Below are 21189 nucleotides of genomic sequence, written 5' to 3'. Positions count from 1 at the left end.
AGAATAATCAGAAGGTATAATTTAAATATGAATGTCCCAAAGTTCTGGAAGGAAAATCTTAAAACTAGAGCAATCTGATAGACTGATTTGGGTGGCCTGCATTGCAGCACAGCAAGTTAAGTGACCATGTACCACGCCAGCATCCCATAGCAGTAGCAGTTCACAGCCTGGCTGCTCCACTTCTGATTCAGCTCCTGCTAATGTGTCTGGGAAAAGGAGAGGACAGCCCAAGTACTTGGGTCCCTGAACCCATAGGGTGACCTGGATGGAGTTCCATGTTCATGGTTTTGGCCTTACCCAGTCCCAGCCATTCTAGATATTTGGGGAGAGAAGTACTGGACAGAATATCAATATTTCTCTCAGTGCCTCTCTCTCCCCCATCTCTCTATATACAACTCTTGTCTTTCAAATAAATAAGAGACTTATTTTTTAAAAAGATGTATTTATTTATTTGAAAGTCAGAGTTACACACAGAGAGAAGGAGAGGCAGAAAGAGAGAGGTCCTCTATCTGCTAGTTCACTCCCCAACTGGCTGCAATGGCCAGAGCTGCACCAATCTGAAGCTAGGAGCCAGGAGCCTCCTCCAGGTCTCCCACACGGATGCAGGGGCCCAAGGACTTGGACCGTCCTCCACTGCCCTTCCAGGCTACAGCAGGAAGCTGGATCAGGAGCGGAGCAGCTGGGACCCAAACTGGCACCCCCACGGGATGCTGGTGCCACAGGCAGTGGTCCCACCTGCTATGCCACAGTGCTGGCCCCAAGACTTATTTTTAAAACACTGAAAAAAGTTGGAAAGCAACACTAAATAACAGTAAAATTATTCAAATGTTGGATAACAATGAAAAATTTTAAAAAATAGAAAGAACATAGTAAAGGACCTGGCATGGGTGGGAAATAGTTTTAGTATGCTACAAGAATGTCTATGAAGTTGAACATTTAGCACAGTAGTTAAGAGGCTACATGGGACACCCACATCCCATGACAGAGTGCCTGGGTTCAAGTCCCAGGTCTGCTTCCAATTCTAGCTTCCTTCTAACACACACCCTAAGAAGCAGCAAGGCATGGTTCAAGTACTTGAGTCCCTGCCATTCATATAGGAGACCCAGACTGAGTTCCAGATTCCTGGCTTCATTCTGGCCCAGCCTCGGCTTTTGCAGACATTTTAAGAATGAAGCAGTTGGAAGATCTCCACCTATCTGTCTGACTCTGCCTCTCTCTTCCTTTAAAATAAATAAGAAACATGGCTGGCGCCGCGGCTCACTAGGCTAATCCTCCGCCCAGCGGCGCCGGCACACCGGGTTCTAGTCCCGGTTGGGGCGCCGGATTCTGTCCCGGTTGCCCCTCTTCCAGGCCAGCTCTCTGCTGTGGTCAGGGAGTGCACTGGAGGATGGCCCAAGTACTTGGGCCCTGCACCCCATGGGAGACCAGGATAAGTACCTGGCTCCTGCCTTCAGACCAGCGCAGTGTGCTGGCTGCAGTGCGCCGGCCACGGCAACCATTGGAGGGTGAACCAATAGCAAAGGAAGACCTTTCTGTCTCTCTCTCTCTCACTGTCCACTCTGCCTGTCAAAAAATAAATAAATAAAAATAAAAAAATAAAATAAATAAGAAACAAAATTAAAAAAAAATAAAATCCAGTTTTAAAAAATGGTTATGAGAAACATGAGATAAGGGGAGGGGCCGGCATTGTGACACAGCAGGTTAAGCCACAGCCTGCAACATCAGCATCCCATATAGGTTACGCTTCAAGTTCCAGCTGCCCTGCTTCCAATCCAAGTCCTTGCTAATGTGCCTGGGAAAACAGTGGAAGATGGCCCTAGCACTTGGGCCCTGGCCCCCTATGTGGAAGATCCAGATAAAGTTCGGGGCTCCTGGCTTTGGCCTGACTCAGTTTCAACATTTGGGGGTAAACTAGCAGTTGGAAGATGTCTTTCTTTTTTTCCTTTTGGTTAAAGATTTATTTATTTATTTGAAAGTCAAAGTTACACACAGAGAGAAGGAAAGGCAGAGAACGAAAGGTCTTCCATCCGCTGGTTCACTCAACTGGCCACAATGGCCAGAGCTGTGCCCATCTGAAATCAGGAGCCAGAAGCTTCTTCTGGGTCTCCCACGTGGGTGCAAGGTTCCAAAGACTTGGGCCATCTTCTTCTGCTTTCCCAGGCCATAGCAGGGAGCTGGATCAGAAGCTGACCAGCTGGGATGCAAACTGGCACTCATATAGGATGCCTGTAATAGAGGCGATGGCTTTACCCACTATGCCACAGTGCCAGCCCCTGGAAGATGTCTTTCTCTGTGTGTCTCTCCTCTCTCTCTATCATACTGCATTTCAAATAAAAGAATAAATATTTTAAAAAAATAATAAGGGTAAAGAGGCTTAAAAGTCTTACCAAGCAGAACTGCTACTTTCTAGGAGAGGTTGAAAGATTCAGCAACTGAATCTTATTTTTATACATTTTTAAGATTAGGAAAAGATAGAGGCGGCGCTGTTAAGTGGTGGCAAATTAAGCCACCATCTGCACAGCCTGCATCCCATATAGGTGTCAGTTTGAGTCCCGGCTGCTCCACTTCCAATCCAGCTCCCTGCTAATGTGCCTGGTAAAGCAGTAGAAGACAGACCAAATCCTTGGGCCCCTGCACCCACATAGAAGACCCAAATAAAGCTCCTGGCTCCTGGCTTTGGCCTGGCCCAGCCCTAGCTTTTGTAGCCATTTGGGGAGAGAACCAGTGGATGGAAGATCTCTCTCTATCTCTTCCTCTGTAATTCTTAACTTGCAAATCAAGAAAAAAAAAAGAGGGAGGGGGCCATTGTTGTGGCATAGTAGGCTAAGCCTCCACCTACAGAACTGGCATCCCATATGGGTACCAGTTCGAGTCCCCGCTGCTCCACTTGTGATCCAGCTCTATATTTTTTTTCCCAAAGTCAATTTTCTCTCTCTCTCTCTCTCTTTTTTTTTTTTTTTTTTTTGACAGACAGAGTGTATAGTGAGAGAGAGAGAGAGAGAGAGACAGAGAGAAAGGTCTTCCTTTTGCCGTTGGTTCACCCTCCAATGGCCGCCACGGCTGGCGCACCGCGCTGATCCGAAGCCAGGAGCCAGGTACTTATCCTGGTCTCCCATGGGGTGCAGGGCCCAAGCACTTGGGCCATCCTCCACTGCCTTCCCGGGCCACAGCAGAGAGCTGGCCTGGAAGAGGGGCAACTGGGACAGAATCCGGCGCCCCGACCAGGACTAGAACCTGGTGTGCCAGCGCCGCTAGGTGGAGGATTAGCCTAGTGAGCCGTGACGCTGGCCCCAGCTCTATATGGATGGCCTGGGAAAGCAGCAGAAGATGACCCAAGTGCTGGGGCCCCTACACCCACATTGGAGACAAAGAAAAAGCTCCTGGCTCTTTCATTCATATTGGTCCAGCTCTGGCCATTGCAGTCATTTGGGGAGTGAACCAGCAGATGGAAGACCTCTCTCTCTGTCTCTCCCTCCCTCTGCCTATAACTCTGCATCTCAAATAAATAAATATATATAAAAAAAGATTAGGAAAAGAACTGACTTACAATGCAGTCCTTATTTATGTGAGTGAACTAACATCTAACATATTCTCAAGCTCCTCTTAATGCTATGAGTCCAAACCCAAAAAATCTACATATTTGTTTTATTTAAAATATATTAAAAACTAAATTATTAGAATTACTTAACTTATTTAAATGCTTAAAACAAAATCATAACAGATTTCCAGAAGTTTAAGTCATCTAACATAATGTGTGCTAAATAAATATCTGAAAAATTAATCAATGAATAAACCATAAAGGGCAAATATTCTAAGCAGCTCTTAGATAATCAAACCTACTCTGGCCCACAAAATCATCAACACGACACCTGGTGTTCACAACTGCCAGTTCAAGTCCTAATGACTAAAGCAGCAGGGATTTCTGAGCCTCAGAGTATGAAATCCACCAGAGAATGTGATTTGCAGTGTGGGAGAAGCCCTGTTTCTCAGTAAAGCTTCAACAGCAAGGCTGTCCTTCCCAGACTCAAGTCAGGAAAATACAATGGCCACTTCCACATGTGTCCATAAAAGAAGAACAGAACCTGACAAACTGTTTACTCCCATGAAGAAAAGGATAAAAATAAATTTAACTTCAATAAAAAGCATTTCTTTAGGAACTTTACCAGTGTGTTTCCTTCGTGGTGGAGCCATTGAGGCCTGATTGAGAATCAATTCTTGGAAAAATTTTCTTCTGTCTTCTTCAATGGGCCTTTGAATATACAAGACCTCTTCATATTGTATTCTAAAGATACATTTAACCTACACATACACACAAAGATATCAAATAGAGAATTAAAGTTCACATATTAGACCAAATTATAATTTTTTCAACTTCCAGTACAATTCTCAGTATTCACAGAATACTCACAAGAGGCTACTTGCTGACAGGTTTGACCTTGTGGACTAAATAAGAATGGGAGAATGTCCAGTTGCCCAAGTCATTCACAAATGACACTGTATCTGGGAGAGTCACCAAATATGAGGAAAGAGGGCAGTTGTCAATAGTAAAACAGCTTTTACGTAAGAGCTGAGAATTAATGAACTAGAAGCTACAACAGGGAGCTGAAAGGATGCTAACACTGCTGTCTCTTATCCTCACCATTCTTTGTAGTTCTTATCCACTGACTTCCCTTCTGTTCCCTCCCTACCACATGTTTCACTGTACCCCGATAGACTGGTCAGGCGTCCTCCCAGAATGTTCCATAATATTACCTTCCAAGGAAAATTCTAGAACAAAATTAAGCGGGTTACTCTCCTGGCCCTTGAGCACTCCCCCTGGTCATTATCTATCTCTCCTTTGCTAACCAGCACTGTAGACTTTGACCAGATGACCTTCTTCCAAGAAATGCTCTAAATCCTCGTTATATCATTCATATTTGCCTAGCAATGCACTTTTCTATAAGGTCTATCTACTAACTACTAGACATGAAACTCCCTTGAACAGATGCCATCACTTACTCATCTGATTCCCATACCTACCACAGTATATGGTATATAGCAATGCCTACATTAAATGAGGACAGTTTGTAATTTTTATTACCTAGTCCACATCAAATAAGAGACTGCAAATAGAAGAGGGAGCAGACCACCAGCATGGAAATAAGTATCAACCATGACAGTGCAGAAGTACTGGATTAGAGTTCAAGATACCAGATTTTAGACCAAATTTAACTATCTACTTGCAGCAAATTTTGGATAATCATTCAATTTATCATTTCCAGCCACTTACTAAGTTAATTCTATAAACACTGCTTAAGAATTAATTTCATAATACTATGTCACTCAAACTTCGTAACAATGAGGTATGTATTATTTCCTCATTTTTCAGATGAGAAAACTTGGGCTCAGAAAAGTTTAAGTTATTGGCTTAAGACCACAATATGAGTAAAGAAGACAAGGTTATAAACCCTAAGGCCTTTTTCAGCTCCGAAATTCTAAAACAAAGAAACAAACAATAAAAAGTAGACACCAGAATTCAAAAATTCGATGGAGGATTAATTATCTTAACCCAACGTCAAATTATTTAAGAGTTTATAAAATTTCTTTTGGATCCTTCCAATGTTTAGCATAGATTACCTTCATGCATAATTCCCTCCAACCCTTTGATCTATGATCTTTGAAGGGCTCTGCTAGTCCTTCTATTAAATTCTAGAAGCATATTTACTAATAAATATACACTGTGTGCTATAAACATCATGCCAGACTTTACACTCATTTATAAAACTGAAGAAATTATACTTGCTCTTTAAATTCAAAGATCTTAAAATTTCAGAATAAAGCATTATGATATCACGCTGGAAGTGTTATAAAAGAGGTAAGGGAACACAAAAGAAAGACCTTGCACTGAGTATGGATAAAAAGACATTAGTAAAATATATTAGAAATAGTTTATATTAATTGGATCTTGAAAAATAAACAGAAATCAATACCCTAGAAAGACCATGATTTTGGTCAATGATGGCAAAACATTTAGTTTTGGCTTTAAATAATCTTCCTTCTGATAATTTTCTTTTTTCTTTTTTTTTTTTTTTTTTTTGACAGGCAGAGTGGACAGTGAGAGAGAGAGACAGAGAGAAAGGTCTTCCTTTTGCCGTTGGTTCACCCTCCAATGGCCGCCGCGGCCGGCACGCTGCAGCCGGCGCACCGCGCTGATCCGATGGCAGGAGCCAGGAGCCAGGTGCTTTTCCTGGTCTCCCATGGGGTTCAGGGCCCAAGCACCTGGGCCATCCTCCACTGCACTCCCTGGCCCTAGCAGAGAGCTGGCCTGGAAGAGGGGCAACCGGGACTAGAACCCAGTGTGCCGGCGCCGCTAGGCGGAGGATTAGCCTAGTGAGCCGCGGCGCCGGCCCCTTCTGATAATTTTCAACATTGTATTGAACTTTGCGAATACAAAAGTTATCAAGAGTAAACCTGTAATAATCTATTAAAATTCTTGCCAGATTATTATCAATAGCTTAGAATCCATTATTCTATAAATAATTTTTCCCTAGTTCACTCCTAACTTTATCTTCTAACAGTCCCAGCCTCAAATTTTATATGCAACAGAAGGCAGCTTTTGTAATTCCCTAAACAAATCACGTTCTCTTTCATACTGGCTCATATGGTATTTACACATGCTACTCCCTTTTTCATTGAACCTGTCTTTCAATTCTCTACTCAAGTCACATTAATGCTTACCCAGACTTTCCTAGTTACACTTTAGCACACACTTTCCAATAGTTAAGCTTTTTGACTTACAGCAGCTAAACGATTTTTAGTACGTTTATACAACTGTACAACCATCACGTCAATTTCAGAACATCTCCATTACTCTAAAAGCTTCTTCATGCCTATCTGCAGTCAATCCCCATTCCCACTCACATGTTCCAGCCCCACTCCCACTGTTTTGCTTTTTGTCTCTAGAGATAGCAGCTCTTCCAGAAGTTTCATATCATACAACTGGCAGGCTTTTATGTCTGCCTTTTCTCAGCACAACTTCAGCTCCAACCAACTTGCAGCGTGTGTCAGAATTTCATTCCATTAATTCCTGAACAGTATTTCACTGTATAGCCCTTCATTATTAATAAACATTTCAGTTGTCTCTACTTTGGGCTATTATGATTAATACAATTAGATCTATTTGCATATGAAAGTCTTTGTATGAATATATGTTTTCATTTCGCTTGTGTAGATACCTAGGAGCTGAATTCCTGAGTCATATCATTAATTTCTGCTTAACTTTGAAAAGTGGCTGCATCATTTTACAATCCTACCAGCAGCATATGGGAACTCATTTCTCTTCCATCCTTTTTTTAATATAAAAGAACAGATTTCATGTATTTCATAGATAAAGTTCTAAGAAGATAACTCTTACATTCTTATCGACACCTTTATTGTCAGTCTTTTTGATTATATCTATGTAGCTGGTATCTCATTCCTGAAAGATCAATGCTATCAAGGATCTTTTCTGTGCTTATTAGTCATTTATATATGGAAGCTCATATAAAAGGAATCAGACAATATTCATCCTTTTGTGACTGTTTATTTCACTTAGGTCTTCAAGGTTCATCTAGATCACATGTGGCATGTATCAAAATTTCCCTCCTTTTTAAGCCTAAATACTGTTCCAATGTACGTGCGTGTATATGTGTGCATGCATGTGAATGACATTTTGTTTATCCAATCATCTGTCAAGAGACACTAGGCTTATTTTCACCTTTAGGCTCTTGTGAATAATGTTACTATACAAATACCCGTTCAAATTCCTGTTTTCAATTATTTGGAATATATACTCATCAAGTTAACTGCTGCACAAAACGATGGTTGTTTAATCTTTTCAGAGAACTGCCATACTGCTTTCTACAGCAGCTACAAATGTTACATTCTTACCAGCAACACACAAGAATTATAATATCTCAACATCCTTACCAACATGTGTTCTTTTCTGGACTTTTTTTAAAATAATAACCACCTTGGCAGGCGCCGTGGCTCACTTGGCTAATCCTCCACCTGCAGCACTGGCACACCAGGTTCTAGTCCCAGTCGGGGCGCCGGATTGTGTCCCAGTTACTCCTCTTCCAACCCAGCTCTCTGCTGTAGCCTGGGAAGGCAGTGGAGGATGGCCCAAGTGCTTGGGCTCTGCACCCGAATGAGAGACCAGGAAGAAGCACCTGGCTCCTGGCTTCAGATCAGCGCAGCGCGCCGGCCGTAGTGGCCATTTGGGGGGTGAACCAACGGAAGGAAGACCTTTCTTTCTGTCTCTCTCTCTCTCTCTCTAACTCTGCCTGCAAAAAAATAAATAAATAAATAATGGCCACCCTAATGGGTATGAAGTAACATTTCATAATGATTTTGATCAGCATTTCCCCGGTGACTAGTGATGCTGAGCATGTTTTCAAGTGCTCATTGTCCATTAATTCTTTGTAGAGATGTCTATTTAAGTCCTTTGCCCATTTCTGATTCAAGTTCATTGTTTCTATTATTGTTGTTGTGGGACTTCTTTGTAAGTATGCTGTGGGTGTTGATCCCTTACCAGATACATGATTTGCAAACATTTTCTGCCAATCTGTGGGTTGCTTTTCACTCTACTGAGAGTATTCTTTTTTTTTTTTAAAAAAAGAGACTTTTTTTTTTACTTATTTATTTGAAATGCAGAGCATTAGGGGTATGGGGAAGTAGGACAGACAGGCAGATATCTTTAATCTGCTGGATCAACCCCCAAGGGCCACAACAGTGAATATGACCCAAGTGCTTGGGCCCATGCACCTGCATGGGAGACTCAGAGGAAGCTCCTGGCTCCTGGCTCTGGACTGGCACAGCTCCAGCCACTGCAGCCATTTGGGGAGTGACCAGTGGGCAGAAAACCTCCCTCCATCTCTCTCTCTCTCTGCCTCTGCCTCTTTGTAACTCTGCCTTTCAAATAGATGAATAAATCTTTTTTTAAAAAAAAGAAATACAAAAATTTTTCAGAGTCTGCTTTGTCATTTTCTTTTTTTTAATTTATTTTTGTTTTTAAAGATTTTGTTTGTTTATTTGAGAGGTACAGTTACAGAGGGAGGGAAAGAGAGAGAGAGAGAGAGCGGTCTTCCATTCTGCTGGTTCCCACCCAATAGCTCCAACTGCCAGAGCTGGGCCAATCTGAAGCCAGGAGCTTCCTCGGGGTCTCCCTCTGTGGGTACAGGGGCTCAAACATGTAAGCCATCCTCTACTGCTTTCCTAGGCCATTGCAGAGAGCTGGATTGGAAGAGGAGCAGCCGGGACTAGAACTGACACCCATATGAAATATCAGTGCTGCAGGTGGAGGCTTAGCCTACTACATTATTTTCTTAATGATGTGTTTTAAAGGCTAAAAGTATTTAATTTAAATGAAGTTCACTTTATTAACTTTTTCCTTTTATTTATTATATTATTAGAGCACTTCTCATGCCATATTTTTCTTTCATGTGTCTCTTCCCTCTAAATTAAACTTCTGGAGATCAGTGACTGTCCTTTTTATCTCATTCATTCATTCAACGAAGATTTACTGTACTAGAAAATGTGTGTATGTGTGTGTTTCAGAACCTGTATTAAGCAGTTGGGCATTGTGAATAAAACAGTTAAGAACACAAGCACGACTGTCTAAAAAAAATTCAGACTTCATTAGTACTTTGCACTGCACAGAAAAGGCATTTACTAAATTGTTTGCTGAATAAACTATGGTCTTAACTTGGATATGAAACTCCATTTCTCTGACCACTCATCAATCTTAAGCATCACAATATCCACAAACCATTTCTCTGGAATCTTACAGAATATAGGGGATTTATGGGCATGACCTGTGGAATTGGCTAAAGCTGGGTTCCAATCTTTGCTCTGCAATACTAGCTGTGAAACCCCTGGGCCAGTTACTTTATCCTTTGTTAGCTTCAATGTTTTCATCTTTCAGACAAGAAAATAATAATACTTTTCTTACTGGACAGTTAGAAAAGTTAACTTAAATAGTATATCTAAGTGACTTAATACACAACCTGAAATACAGCTACATAAAAGGCAACAATTCTTTCACTAGTAAAGTCTTGTTTTATCTCAATTTATAAACATATCAAATAAGAATTCTTAGTCCCCAATTTTATATCCCTGCAACCTCTGTAATGGGGAAAATTAATAGTTTGAGAATTCATGTGTCAAAGGGATCACATAAATAAGACCAAGTGTCTGCTAATAATGATAGAATTTAAAAAGAGAGAACAATCCAACACGGGAAGTAGGACACACAGCAGACTCATAGAATGACAAATGCCCTAAGTAGCACTCTGACCTCAGAATCAGCCCTTAAGGCATTCAGATGTGGCTAAAAACCCCTTAAGAGCATCTCAGGCATGAAAAGCCAAGACATGGTAGCAAAAAATGACCTAAATGAAAGATCTCTGTGAGTGAGATCCTGGTGGAAAGAAGGGGCCATCAAAGAAGGAGGTACTTTCTCTGAAGGGAGGAGAGAACTTCTACTTTGATTATGGCCCTGTCTAAATAATGTCACAGTTTGTGAACTCAAAAGGCTTCCATAGCCTTGGCAGCTCATGACAAGAGCCTCGGATGATCGCTGATGACATAAATAAGAGTGTCAATTGTTAAATGAACAACAGGAGTCCCGGTGCTCCTGCTCCCCATGTAGGACCTCTGTCCTTAATGACTTGTACTATGAAAATTAACAGTATAACTAGTCTTCAAACAGTACTTTATACTTTGTGTGTCTGTGTGGGTGCAAACTGTTGAAATCTTTACTTAGTATAGAGTTGATCTTCTGCATATAAAGATAACTAAAAATGAATCTTAATGAAGAATAGGATGGGAGAGGGAGTAGGAGGTGGAACAGGAGTGAGAGTGGGAGGACAGGTATGGGGGGAAGAACCACTATAATCCAAAAACTGTACCTATGAAATTTATATTTATCAAATAAAACCTTTCTAAAAAAAAAGATCAAAAAGTATGGAAAATGAAAGCTAAGAAAGCTTCCCTCGGGTCAACACTACGGTGCAGCAGGTTAAATAGCCACCTACAGTGCAAGCATCCCATATGGGCACCAGTCCTTGGGCCCCTGCCACTCACAAGGGAGAACTAGATGAAGCTCTTCGCTCCTGGCTTCAGCCTGGCCCAGACCCAACCATTGTAGTCATTTGGGGAGTGAACCAGCAGATGAAAGATCTCTCTGTGTGTCACTCAAATAAATAAATCTTTAAAATAAAAAGGGGGGGGGGAGGACAGCACTGTGGCATAGTAGGTAAAGCCTCCACCTGTGGCACCAGCATCCTATATGGGCACCGGTTCAGGTCCCAACTGCTTTTCTTCAGATCCAGCTCTCTGCCTAAGGACTGGAAAAACAATGGATGATGTCCCAAGTCCTTGCACCCTACACTCGTGTGGAAGACACAGAGGAAGCTCCTGGCTTGTGATAGGCCCAGCTCTGGCCATTGGGGCTTTTTGGGTAGTAAACCAGCAGACGAAGACCTTTTTCTCTGTTTCTTCCTCTCTCTGTCTGTAACTCTACCTATCAAATAAACAAATAAAATCTTTAAAAGAAAGAAAAAAGAAAGCTTCCTTTAAATAAAATTCACTTTGTTCAAAAAAAAAAAAAAAATAAGGAGAGACTGGCACTGTGGTACAGTAGGCTAAGCCTCTGCCTGCACCCCAGTATCCCATATGAGTCCTAGTTCGAATCTCAGCTTCTCCACTTCCAATCCAACTCTCTGTTTTTTTTTTTAATCTTTTATTTAATGAATATAAATTTCCAAAGTACGACTCATGTGTTACAATGGCTTCCCCCCCCATACCGTCCCTCCCACCCACAACCCTCCCCTTTCCCACTCCCTCTCCCCTTCCATTCACATCAAGATTCATTTTCGATTATCTTAATATACAGAAGATCAGCTTAGTATACCTTAAGTAAGTATTTCAACAGTTTGCTCCCACACAGAAACATAAAGTGAAAAATAATAGATGATTTTTTTTAAATGATGATGAAATCAGATCAGACCTATTGTCATGTTTAATCCCAGTGAGAGTCAAGTTGGGAATTGATAATTTCTTTCTTTTTTTTTTTTTTTTTTTTTTTTTACAGAAGATCAGTTTAGTGTACATTAAGTAAAGATTTCAGTCGTTTGCACCCCCATAGAAACACAAAGTGAAATATACTGTTTGAGTACTCGTTATAGCATTAAGCCTCAGTGTACAGCACGTTAAGGACAGAGATCCTACATGAGGAGTAAGTGCACAGTGACTCCTGTTGTTGACTTTACCAATTGACACTCCTGTTTATGGCATCAGTAATCTCCCTATGCACCAGTTATGAGTTTCCAAGGCTATGGAAGCCCCTTGAGTTCTATGCCTCCAACTCTCTGTTAATGGCCTGGGAAAGCAGAGGAGAGTGGCCCATATACTTGGACCCCTTTACCTATGTAGGAGACTCAGAAGAAGTTCCTGGCTTTGGCCTGGCACAGACTCTACCTTTGTGGCCATTTGAGGAGTGAACCAGTGGATGGAAGATCTCTCTGTCTCTCCTTCTCTTTGTCTGTAACTCTCCCTCTCAAATTAAAAAAAATAATAGTAACAGGGACCAGAGCTGTGGCGCAGTGAAGCACCTTCCTGCAGTGCAGGCATCCCATATGGGTGCCAGTTCAAGTCCTGGGTGCTCCATTCCAATCCAGCTCTCTGCCATGACCTAGGAAAGCAGTAGAAGATGGACCAAGTACATGGGCTCCTGCACCCCTGCGGAAGACTCGGAAGAGGCTCCTGGCTCCTGCCTTCAGATCAGCTCAGCTCTGGCCACTGTGGCCATTTGGGGAGTGAACAAAAGGATGGAAGACTTCTCCCTCTCTCTCTCTAGCTCTACTTTTCTAAGTAACTCTGTCTTTCAAGTAAATAAAATAAATCTTTAAAAAATAAAAAGCAAACAATTTTTAAATGAAAATATTTTATATACCTTAAAATACTAATACCACTTATTCTCCAAAAATAAGTGTTTAACAACAACAACAACAAAAATCATTGTGAGGCTCTCCCTCCTATTATATTTTAAGAAAAATCATAATTATTTACTATCAAAAAGTTATGATAGGTTCTCTGTATAGAACATCATTCTTCTGGGTTTTCAATGCCCCTACTTCATTTTTCCACTTGAATTTACTGATTTTCTCCTCCCAGGTCCCATATAAACCCAGGGACATAGTATAAAGTACAATATTTAAGATGTTAACTATATGTAACATTTACTTTTCCTCAACATAGTTGAGAAAGTATTTCATTAAAACTCATTTGCAATGCATTGAATTACACCATCTTGAACTGCCCATAATAACTTAATAGCAAAGAAAATACTATTAATATCTTTAGAAACAGAAATGTGCTGGAGCCGGCACTGCGGCATAGTGGGTAAGGCTGCTGCCTGCAGTGCAGGCATCTCAGTTCAAGTCCCAGCTGCTCCACTTACAATCCAGCTCTGTTATGGCCTGGGAAAGCAGTGGAAGATGGCCCAAGTCCTTGGGCCCCTGCACCCATGTGGGAGACCCAGAGGAAGCTCCTGGCTCCCGGCTTCTGGCTTCAGATCGGCACAATTCCAGCCATTGCAGCCAACTGGGGAGTGGGCCAGCAGATGGAGGACCTCTCTCTCTGCCTCTCCTTCTCTCTCTGTGTAACACTGAGTTTCAAATAAATAAATAAATCTTTAAAAAAGATAAAGAAACAGAAATGTGATGATTCTGGCCAACATTTGATTTCCTTTCTGCAAATATCTCTACTTCTACCTGCTTCCTCCCTTAAATATATTTTTCTGTTCTCCTGAACAAAAATAACTTAAAGTTTCCATACATCTCTACTAAAATCTCCCAACTATCCTCATAGACAGTTTACATACGTAATTTATTCACACTATATTTTTGCAGAAAAGGAATGAGGTTTATCAGGGAGTACTTAAAGACTATGTTGTGATTCAACTGTTAGTCCCTCTCTTTCATGAAATAAACTTGGAGTCAGTCCAATGTACAAGCACTGTGCCAAGACCCGTAGAAGTCAAGACTGGTTAGACATTCTCATCTCCTCAAAGGGTCTGTGGTCCAGATCAAAAGTTCACAAACATTTTTGTATCAGGGGCTTCTTAAATTCTTTTTTTTTTTTAATTAATTTTATTTATTTGAAAGACAGAGTTACAGAGAGAGGTAGAGACAGAGAGAGAGAGAGGTCTTCCATCCACTGGTTCATTCCCCAGATGGCCGCAATGGTTGGAGCTGCACCCCTGTGCCTTCTTAAATTCTTAAAAATTACTAAGGATCCCGGGTCGGTGCTGTGGCTCACTTGGTTAATCCTCCGCCTTGAGGCGCCAGCATCCCATATGGGTGCCGGGTTCTAGTCTCAGTTGCTCCTCTTCCAGTCCAGCTCTCTGCTGTGGCCTGGGAGGGCAGTGGAGGATGGCCCAAGTGCCTGGGCCCCTGCACCTGCATGGGAGACCAGGAAGAAGCACCTGGCTCCTGGCTCCTGGCACCAGATCGATGCAGCACCGGCCGTAGTGGCCATTTGGGGGGTGAACTAACGGAAGGAAGACCTTTCTGTCTGTCTCTCTCTCTCTCTCTCACTGTCTATAACTCTACCTTTCAAATAAATAAGTAAAAAATAAAATAAAATAAAAATTACTAAGGATCCCAAAATTTTTTTTTTATGCAGGCTCTGTCACTATTTATGTATCAAAACTCAGGACATTTTAAAAATGAGCTCATTACATATTAACATTTAAAAGTATATTCTTTTGAAAAATATATTTTTCCAAAAATATAACTTAGAATAAAAGATACATAAAATAGAAAATAAAATTTAGTGAGAAAGTGGCAGTATTTTACATTCTTCAAATTTCTGTAATGTCTAGCTTGATGGAAGACAACTGGATCTTACATCTGCTTCTGCATTCAATCTGTTGCAAAATGTTGTTTTGATGGAAGAATATGAGAAAACGTCATATTTAAGAGCAGACATGTAGTTGGAAAGGAAAGAACTTGAAAATCCTCTGAAAAGGCCTTGGGGGACCCATAGGGGTCTATGTACCACATTTTGCTCTCAGCTGGTCTAGACCAATAATTTCTAAAATTTTTAAATCAAATACATCGTCAGTAAAAAAAAATCTGAAAATATTCTTTCTAGTATATGCAAATTTACTTAAATATATTATGCAAATATAATATTTTCATTTTAAATATATTCACAAAATATTTAAGATAATATGAATAAAATGTATATAAATTTTAATCTTTTCCCAGTATCCCAATGTCCTGTCCGAGTATAAATTTATTTTGAGGACTGGACTAGAGCGGGGGCAGGGTATAGGAGGGGAAACATTAACAAGAGAATATCAAAAGGGCTCTAAAACAATGACAAATTCTTTTGGGGTTTTCTGCTATCTTTAAATGAATATTTAATTACATATTTGAAAGGCAGAATGACTCAGGGAGTAGGTGAGGGGAAGAAATCTTTCATCTGCTGGTTACTCCCCAAATGCTAACAACAGCTGGGCCTGGGGCACGCCAAAGCCAGGAGCCAGGAACTCCAGCACTGAGCCATCATCTACTGCCTCCCATGCACATTAACAGGAACTGGTCGGGAAGCAAACGAGCCAGGACCTGAATTACACACTCCCATATGGGACTTGGAATCCCAAGGAGCAGGCTTTACTACAATGCCTGCCTCATGGGTTTTCTTCTACTTTTATAAAAATGGTACAGGACCAGCACTGTGCCACAGTGAGTTAAAGCTCCAGTCTTCAGTGCTGGCATCCCATATGGGTGCCGGTTTGAGACCCAGCTGCTCCACTTACAATCCAGCTCTCTGCTGTGGTCTGGGAAAGCAGCAGAAGATGGCCCAAGTGCTTGGGCCCCTGCACCCACGTGGCAGACTCAGAAGAAGCGCCTGGCTCCTGGCTTTGGATTAGCACAGCTCTGGCCATTGCAGCCATCTGAGGAGTGAACTAGTGGAAAGAAGACTTTCTCTCTCTCTCTCTCTCTCTCTCTGCCTCTGTCTCTCTGTAACTCTGCCTTTCAACTAAAAATAAATAAATAAATCTTTTTTTTAAAAAAAGGGTACATATTTTTTTCTTTCATCTCTGAATAACTGGCTTATTATTTGATTAAGACACTAGTATTTATTACAGAAGACTTTGAAAAGACAATTTAAAAATCAATATAACCTTAATGCACAAAGAAAATTACTATTTTTCTTTTTTGGACAGGTAGAATTACAGTCAGAGAGAGAGACAGACAGACAGAGAGAAAGGTCTTCTTTCCATTGCTTTACTCCCCAAATGGTTGCTACGGCCGGCGCTGCACCAATCTGAAGCCAGGAGCCAGGTGCTTCCTCCTGGTCTCCCATGCTGGTGCAGGGGCCCAAGCACTTGGACCATCCTCCACTGCCCTCCCAGGCCACAGCAGAGAGCTGGACTGGAAAAGGAGCAACCGGGACTAGAACCCGGCGCCCATATGGGATGCCAGCGCCACAAGGTGGAGGATTAACCAAGTGAGCCACGGCGCCGGCCAAGATAATTACTATTAGCATCCATGAATATGCCTCCATTTACCACTTTATAAGTTGGAATAATATCATGCATATAAGCATCTTTAAACAACATATTTAAATATCTTTTTCATGACATTAAATGTTTTCTACACTAATATTTTTAAAATTTTTATTAATATATTTGTCTTATTTGAAAGAGACAGAGAAGAGAGCTCCCATCTGCTGGTCTACTCTTTGAATACACACAACAGCCAGGGTTGGATCAGGCTGAAACCAGCGGCCAGGCAATCAACCCTGGTCTCCCATGTAGGTGGCAGGGACTCAACTATTTGAGCCATCACCTAGTGTCTCCCAGGGTGAACATTAGTAGGAAGCAAGAATTAGGAGTGGAGCTAGAACTCAAAACCAGGTACTCCAACACAGGGTGTGGGTTTTCCAAGCTGCTTCTTAACTGCTAAGCCAACCTCCAGTATCTGCATCAATATTTTTAATGGTCTCATTGTGTTTCATGGAATGAATCTACCATAACTTAACCAATTCCAAATTTTTATTTATTTATTTATTTACATTTTATTTGAAAGGCAGAAAGATAAAGACAGAAAGACAAAGAGAGATGTTCCATCCTCTGGTTTACTCTCTAAATGCCCACAATAGTCAGGCCAAAGTCAGTAGCTCAGAATTCAACCTGGGTCACCCACATGGGTGGCAGGGACCAAAATATCTGAGCCCTACCTTCCAGGGTGTATATTAGCAGGGAGGTAGATTAAAAGCTAAGTAACTGGGACTTGAACCAGGTACTCCAATATGGATTGTGGGTTCCCAAACAACAACTTAACCACCGTGCCAAATGCTTGCCCCTATGGAGCATTTAGATACTTTTTCACCAATGAAAAGAAGGTATAATAAAGGCAGGTACTGTGGCAGAGCAGGTTAAGCTGCCACTTGGGACACCTGCATCCCATATCAGAGTGCCAGGGACCAGGTCCCACCTCATCTTCTCATGCAGCTTCATGCTAACACACATCCAGGGAAGCAGTATGTGATGGTCCAAGGACATGGATCCCTGCCACCCACATGAAAGACCTGGACTGAGTTTCAAGCTACTGGTTTCGGCCTGACCCAGCCCGGGCAGTTACAGGCATTTTGGGAAAGAACCAACAAATGGAAGAGATCTTTTTCTCTTTTACTCTGCCTTTCAAATAAATAAATTTTAGAAAAAAGGTATGAGAAATATCCCCCATCCCCCCATAGTTTATGCTGTATTTTTTATATTTATCTATAAAAATTATTCAGGTAATTACCCATAAAATATATTGCTGAGTCAAAATGTATATACATATTTAAGGCTATGATAATGGGTTGCCTGGAGATAGCTTTTTCAATGGTTGTCTTTTATATATATATATATACACACACACACACACACACACACACCTACTTTACAGGTTAAAAAACCTGTATATTACTGTTAATTTAATTTCTTTATTAAATATTCTTAAATAAACTATAGTAACCAGCCATTTATTTGAGAATTATTTAGTTTTGTTTACTTCATTTGTTCATCAATTTGCTAACCTATATGGTCTGCAATTCTCTATACTATTCATTCACTCACTAAATATTTATCAATATGTACTATGTATTGTAGAATACTACCTCAGCTTGTGGTCTAAAGAAAGCAACCATTCAAATGGCAAAGCTGATATTAAAATACAAGGTTAGGGGCTGGCATTGTGGCATAATGGTTTAAGCTGCCGCCTGTGATGCCAGCATCCCACATGGGTGCTAGTTTGAGACTTAATTACTCCACTTCCACTCCAGCTTCCTGCCAATGCACCCAGGAAGGCAGCAGCAAGCAGATGGCCCAAGTGCTTGGGCCCCTGTACCTACACAGGAGACTCGTAAGAGGCTCAGGGCTCCTGGCTTCAGCCTGGCACAACCCCAGTCATTGCAGCCATTTGTGGAATGTACCAGCTGATGGAAAGTCAGTCTCTCTCTCCCTCCCTCCCTCCCTCCCTCTCTATCCCTCTCTTGCTCCCTCCCTCTGTCTTTCAAATAAATAAAAAATCATTTAAAATAAAAAAAATAAAATGTAAGTCTCAGAGGCAGAGGAATATTTTTTATGAATTAGTGAAAAACAGTAGTTTTGAGAGGATTTTTCACAATATTCACCCCACAAATATGTATTTCTGTGGTTCACTTTAGTAGCTACTTGATTAACGAGTGGTTAGAACACAGAAGTCAAAAGAGAAAAAAAAGAGCTAAAATTTCAGGATTCAAATCTAATCTATTTTTAACATAACGCTAATATATTTTAGCTAATAATTAGGGTTACTGGGAAACAAATAATTCACTAAAAATTATGATAATAATATACCACACTGAAAATGTGTATAATGCAATGTTAGCTTTAAAATACTAAGCCAACAGTAAAATCATACATGCATATGTACAATACATGTAAGCAAAATAAATAATGCTATATCAAGAAGAAAGTTCACAAGACTTATACATTTTTTGAACTCCTTATGGGGGAAATTTTAAGGAAATTAATATTCCTAACTAAAACTCTTAATTATTCCTTTCTTCTCTTTCTTTATATAAAATTATATTAAACCAAAAAAACCTAGTTGATACAGAGGACCTAACCTGCAAAAGTAGCTCCTTGGTTATGACCAGGTTCAGTCCATCCTTCTACATCACCTGCAACTGCTCTCTGACTTCATAACACTAACACCCAACATTTTATAGCTCCATGATTTCCAAAACAGACTCATTTATTGTCTTATACCAACATTTTGTCTGCCACTATCTACATTTGTACATAAAAACAAGCTATCCTAGGTTCAAATATTTATCCAAAATGGAAAGACTGGTAAGTCAATACCTTGGTTTTCTGAGTCTTACTATACACAGTATTCCATTCAACTTTATTGCCCTCTATGGTAATAAACATTTTGATGAACAGTCTTCAGATACTTTCAGAAATTGAATAATCAAAAATGAATTACTCTACATTTAATATACTTTCCTTACAAGAGCAGTAAATTCTACAAGTCCATTTTAGCAAGATAGCCAATGAAAGCACAAAAGAACTCAGTAAACAAATAACTTAATCATAAAATCTTATATACTCAAGATCTAGTGGCTGTGACTCAGAGGACCTAAGGGGAGAGCAAGGTCGCCCACCGCGTGGAAGCTGAGCCGCGGGAGCCGCCAGGGCCGCTGGACCCGCCACAGCCTCAGAGTCTGCGCGCCAGCGCTGGAAGGGGAGGTGAGCTAAAAACCTCTCGGTAACCCGAGACATTGGCAGGGAAAGGCAGAAAAAGCCTGCAGAGAACAAGGCCTGAAACCCCATTGGGGAAAGTTCACCAGGCTGGATGGAGGAGAGAAAAAATCGAATAAATAAGGGGAACCTGCACGGACATTTAGCCTCTCTTTCCACTCACCTTACAAAGCTGAGCAAGACAAAGGGCAGGCGCCATTTTACATAAGTAAAGCAGTGCACGCCATTTTGCATATGTAAAGCGGGTGTCTCTCATTAGCCAAGCAGAAAAACCTGACTCTGGTAAGCAAACGAATACCCACAGGGGCCAGATTTCATACATCAACTACTCTCAATTCCACTCAGCTGTGTGGAATTACGTCCCAACTGAGTCAAAAAAAAAAAAAAAAGAGAGAGAGAGAGAGCAGAGCGAGCCAGAGAACAATCAGGGTGAATCACCTTTGGCACACCCTTAACCCTGTAGAACCAGAGCTCTCTGGCCACACCCATCACAGCCTCTAAAAATCCATCAAAAGCAGACAGTCCTCTTAATCTAGAGTCACAGTATAATGAGAAAAAAAAAAACAAAGAATATCTCCAATATGACAAACAAACGCAAAAGCCAAGGTAACAAGAACAAGGAAGACACTATGACGCCCCCAAATGAAATAGACAACCCAATTCAAGATTATGAAGATGATGAGATAGAAGAAATGCAAGAAGCAGATCTCAAAAAATTGATAAGAAGTTCTCAAAAACAAATTCTCGAACTACAGAAATCCTTAATGGACAAGATAGAAAATCTCTCTCGTGAAAATGAAATATTAAGGAGGAATCAAAATGAAATGAAACAACTAGCAGAAAATGAAACAACTGTGATAGTGATGAGAAATCATAATGAAGTGAAGAATTCAATAGATCAAATGACAAACACATTAGAGAGCCTTAAAAACAGAATGGGTGAACCAACGGCAAAGGAAGACCTTTCTCTCTGTCTCTCTCTCTCTCTCACTGTCCTCTCTGCCTGTCAAAAAAAAATTAAAAAAAAAAAAAAAACAGAATGGACGAAGCAGAAGAGAGAATATCAGGCTTAGAAGACAGAGCACAGGAAAATATACAATCAAACCAAAGAAGAGAAGAGGAACTAAGAAATCTAAAAAATATTGTCGGGAATCTTCAGGATACTATTAAAAAACCCAACATTCGGGTTCTAGGAGTTCCTGAAGGCATGGAGAGGGAGAAAGGATTAGAAGGCCTTTTTAGTGAGATATTAGCAGAAAATTTCCCAGGTTTGGAGAAGGACAGAGACATCCTAGTACAGGAAGCTCATAGAACCCGTAATAAACATGACCAAAAGAGATCCTCACCACGACACGTCGTAA

General features: G+C 40.9%; 1 protein-coding gene across 4 annotated transcripts in view; it reads right to left on the bottom strand.

Annotated features, from left to right (window-relative positions):
- Nucleotides 1–21189, bottom strand: part of ATAD2B (ATPase family AAA domain containing 2B) — a 221521-nt gene that overhangs the window by 43957 nt on the left and 156375 nt on the right. For all 4 annotated transcript variants that reach the window (XM_002710061.5, XM_070069369.1, XM_070069368.1 and 1 more), the window contains exon 20: nucleotides 4164–4299. In XM_002710061.5, the coding sequence (XP_002710107.1) occupies nucleotides 4164–4299 (136 nt within the window). The remainder of the gene's footprint in view (nucleotides 1–4163; nucleotides 4300–21189) is intronic.

This window comes from Oryctolagus cuniculus, chromosome 2 (genome assembly GCF_964237555.1).
Source record: "Oryctolagus cuniculus chromosome 2, mOryCun1.1, whole genome shotgun sequence".
NCBI lineage: Eukaryota > Metazoa > Chordata > Mammalia > Lagomorpha > Leporidae > Oryctolagus > Oryctolagus cuniculus.
This window is presented reverse-complemented; position numbering and strand designations above follow the sequence as displayed.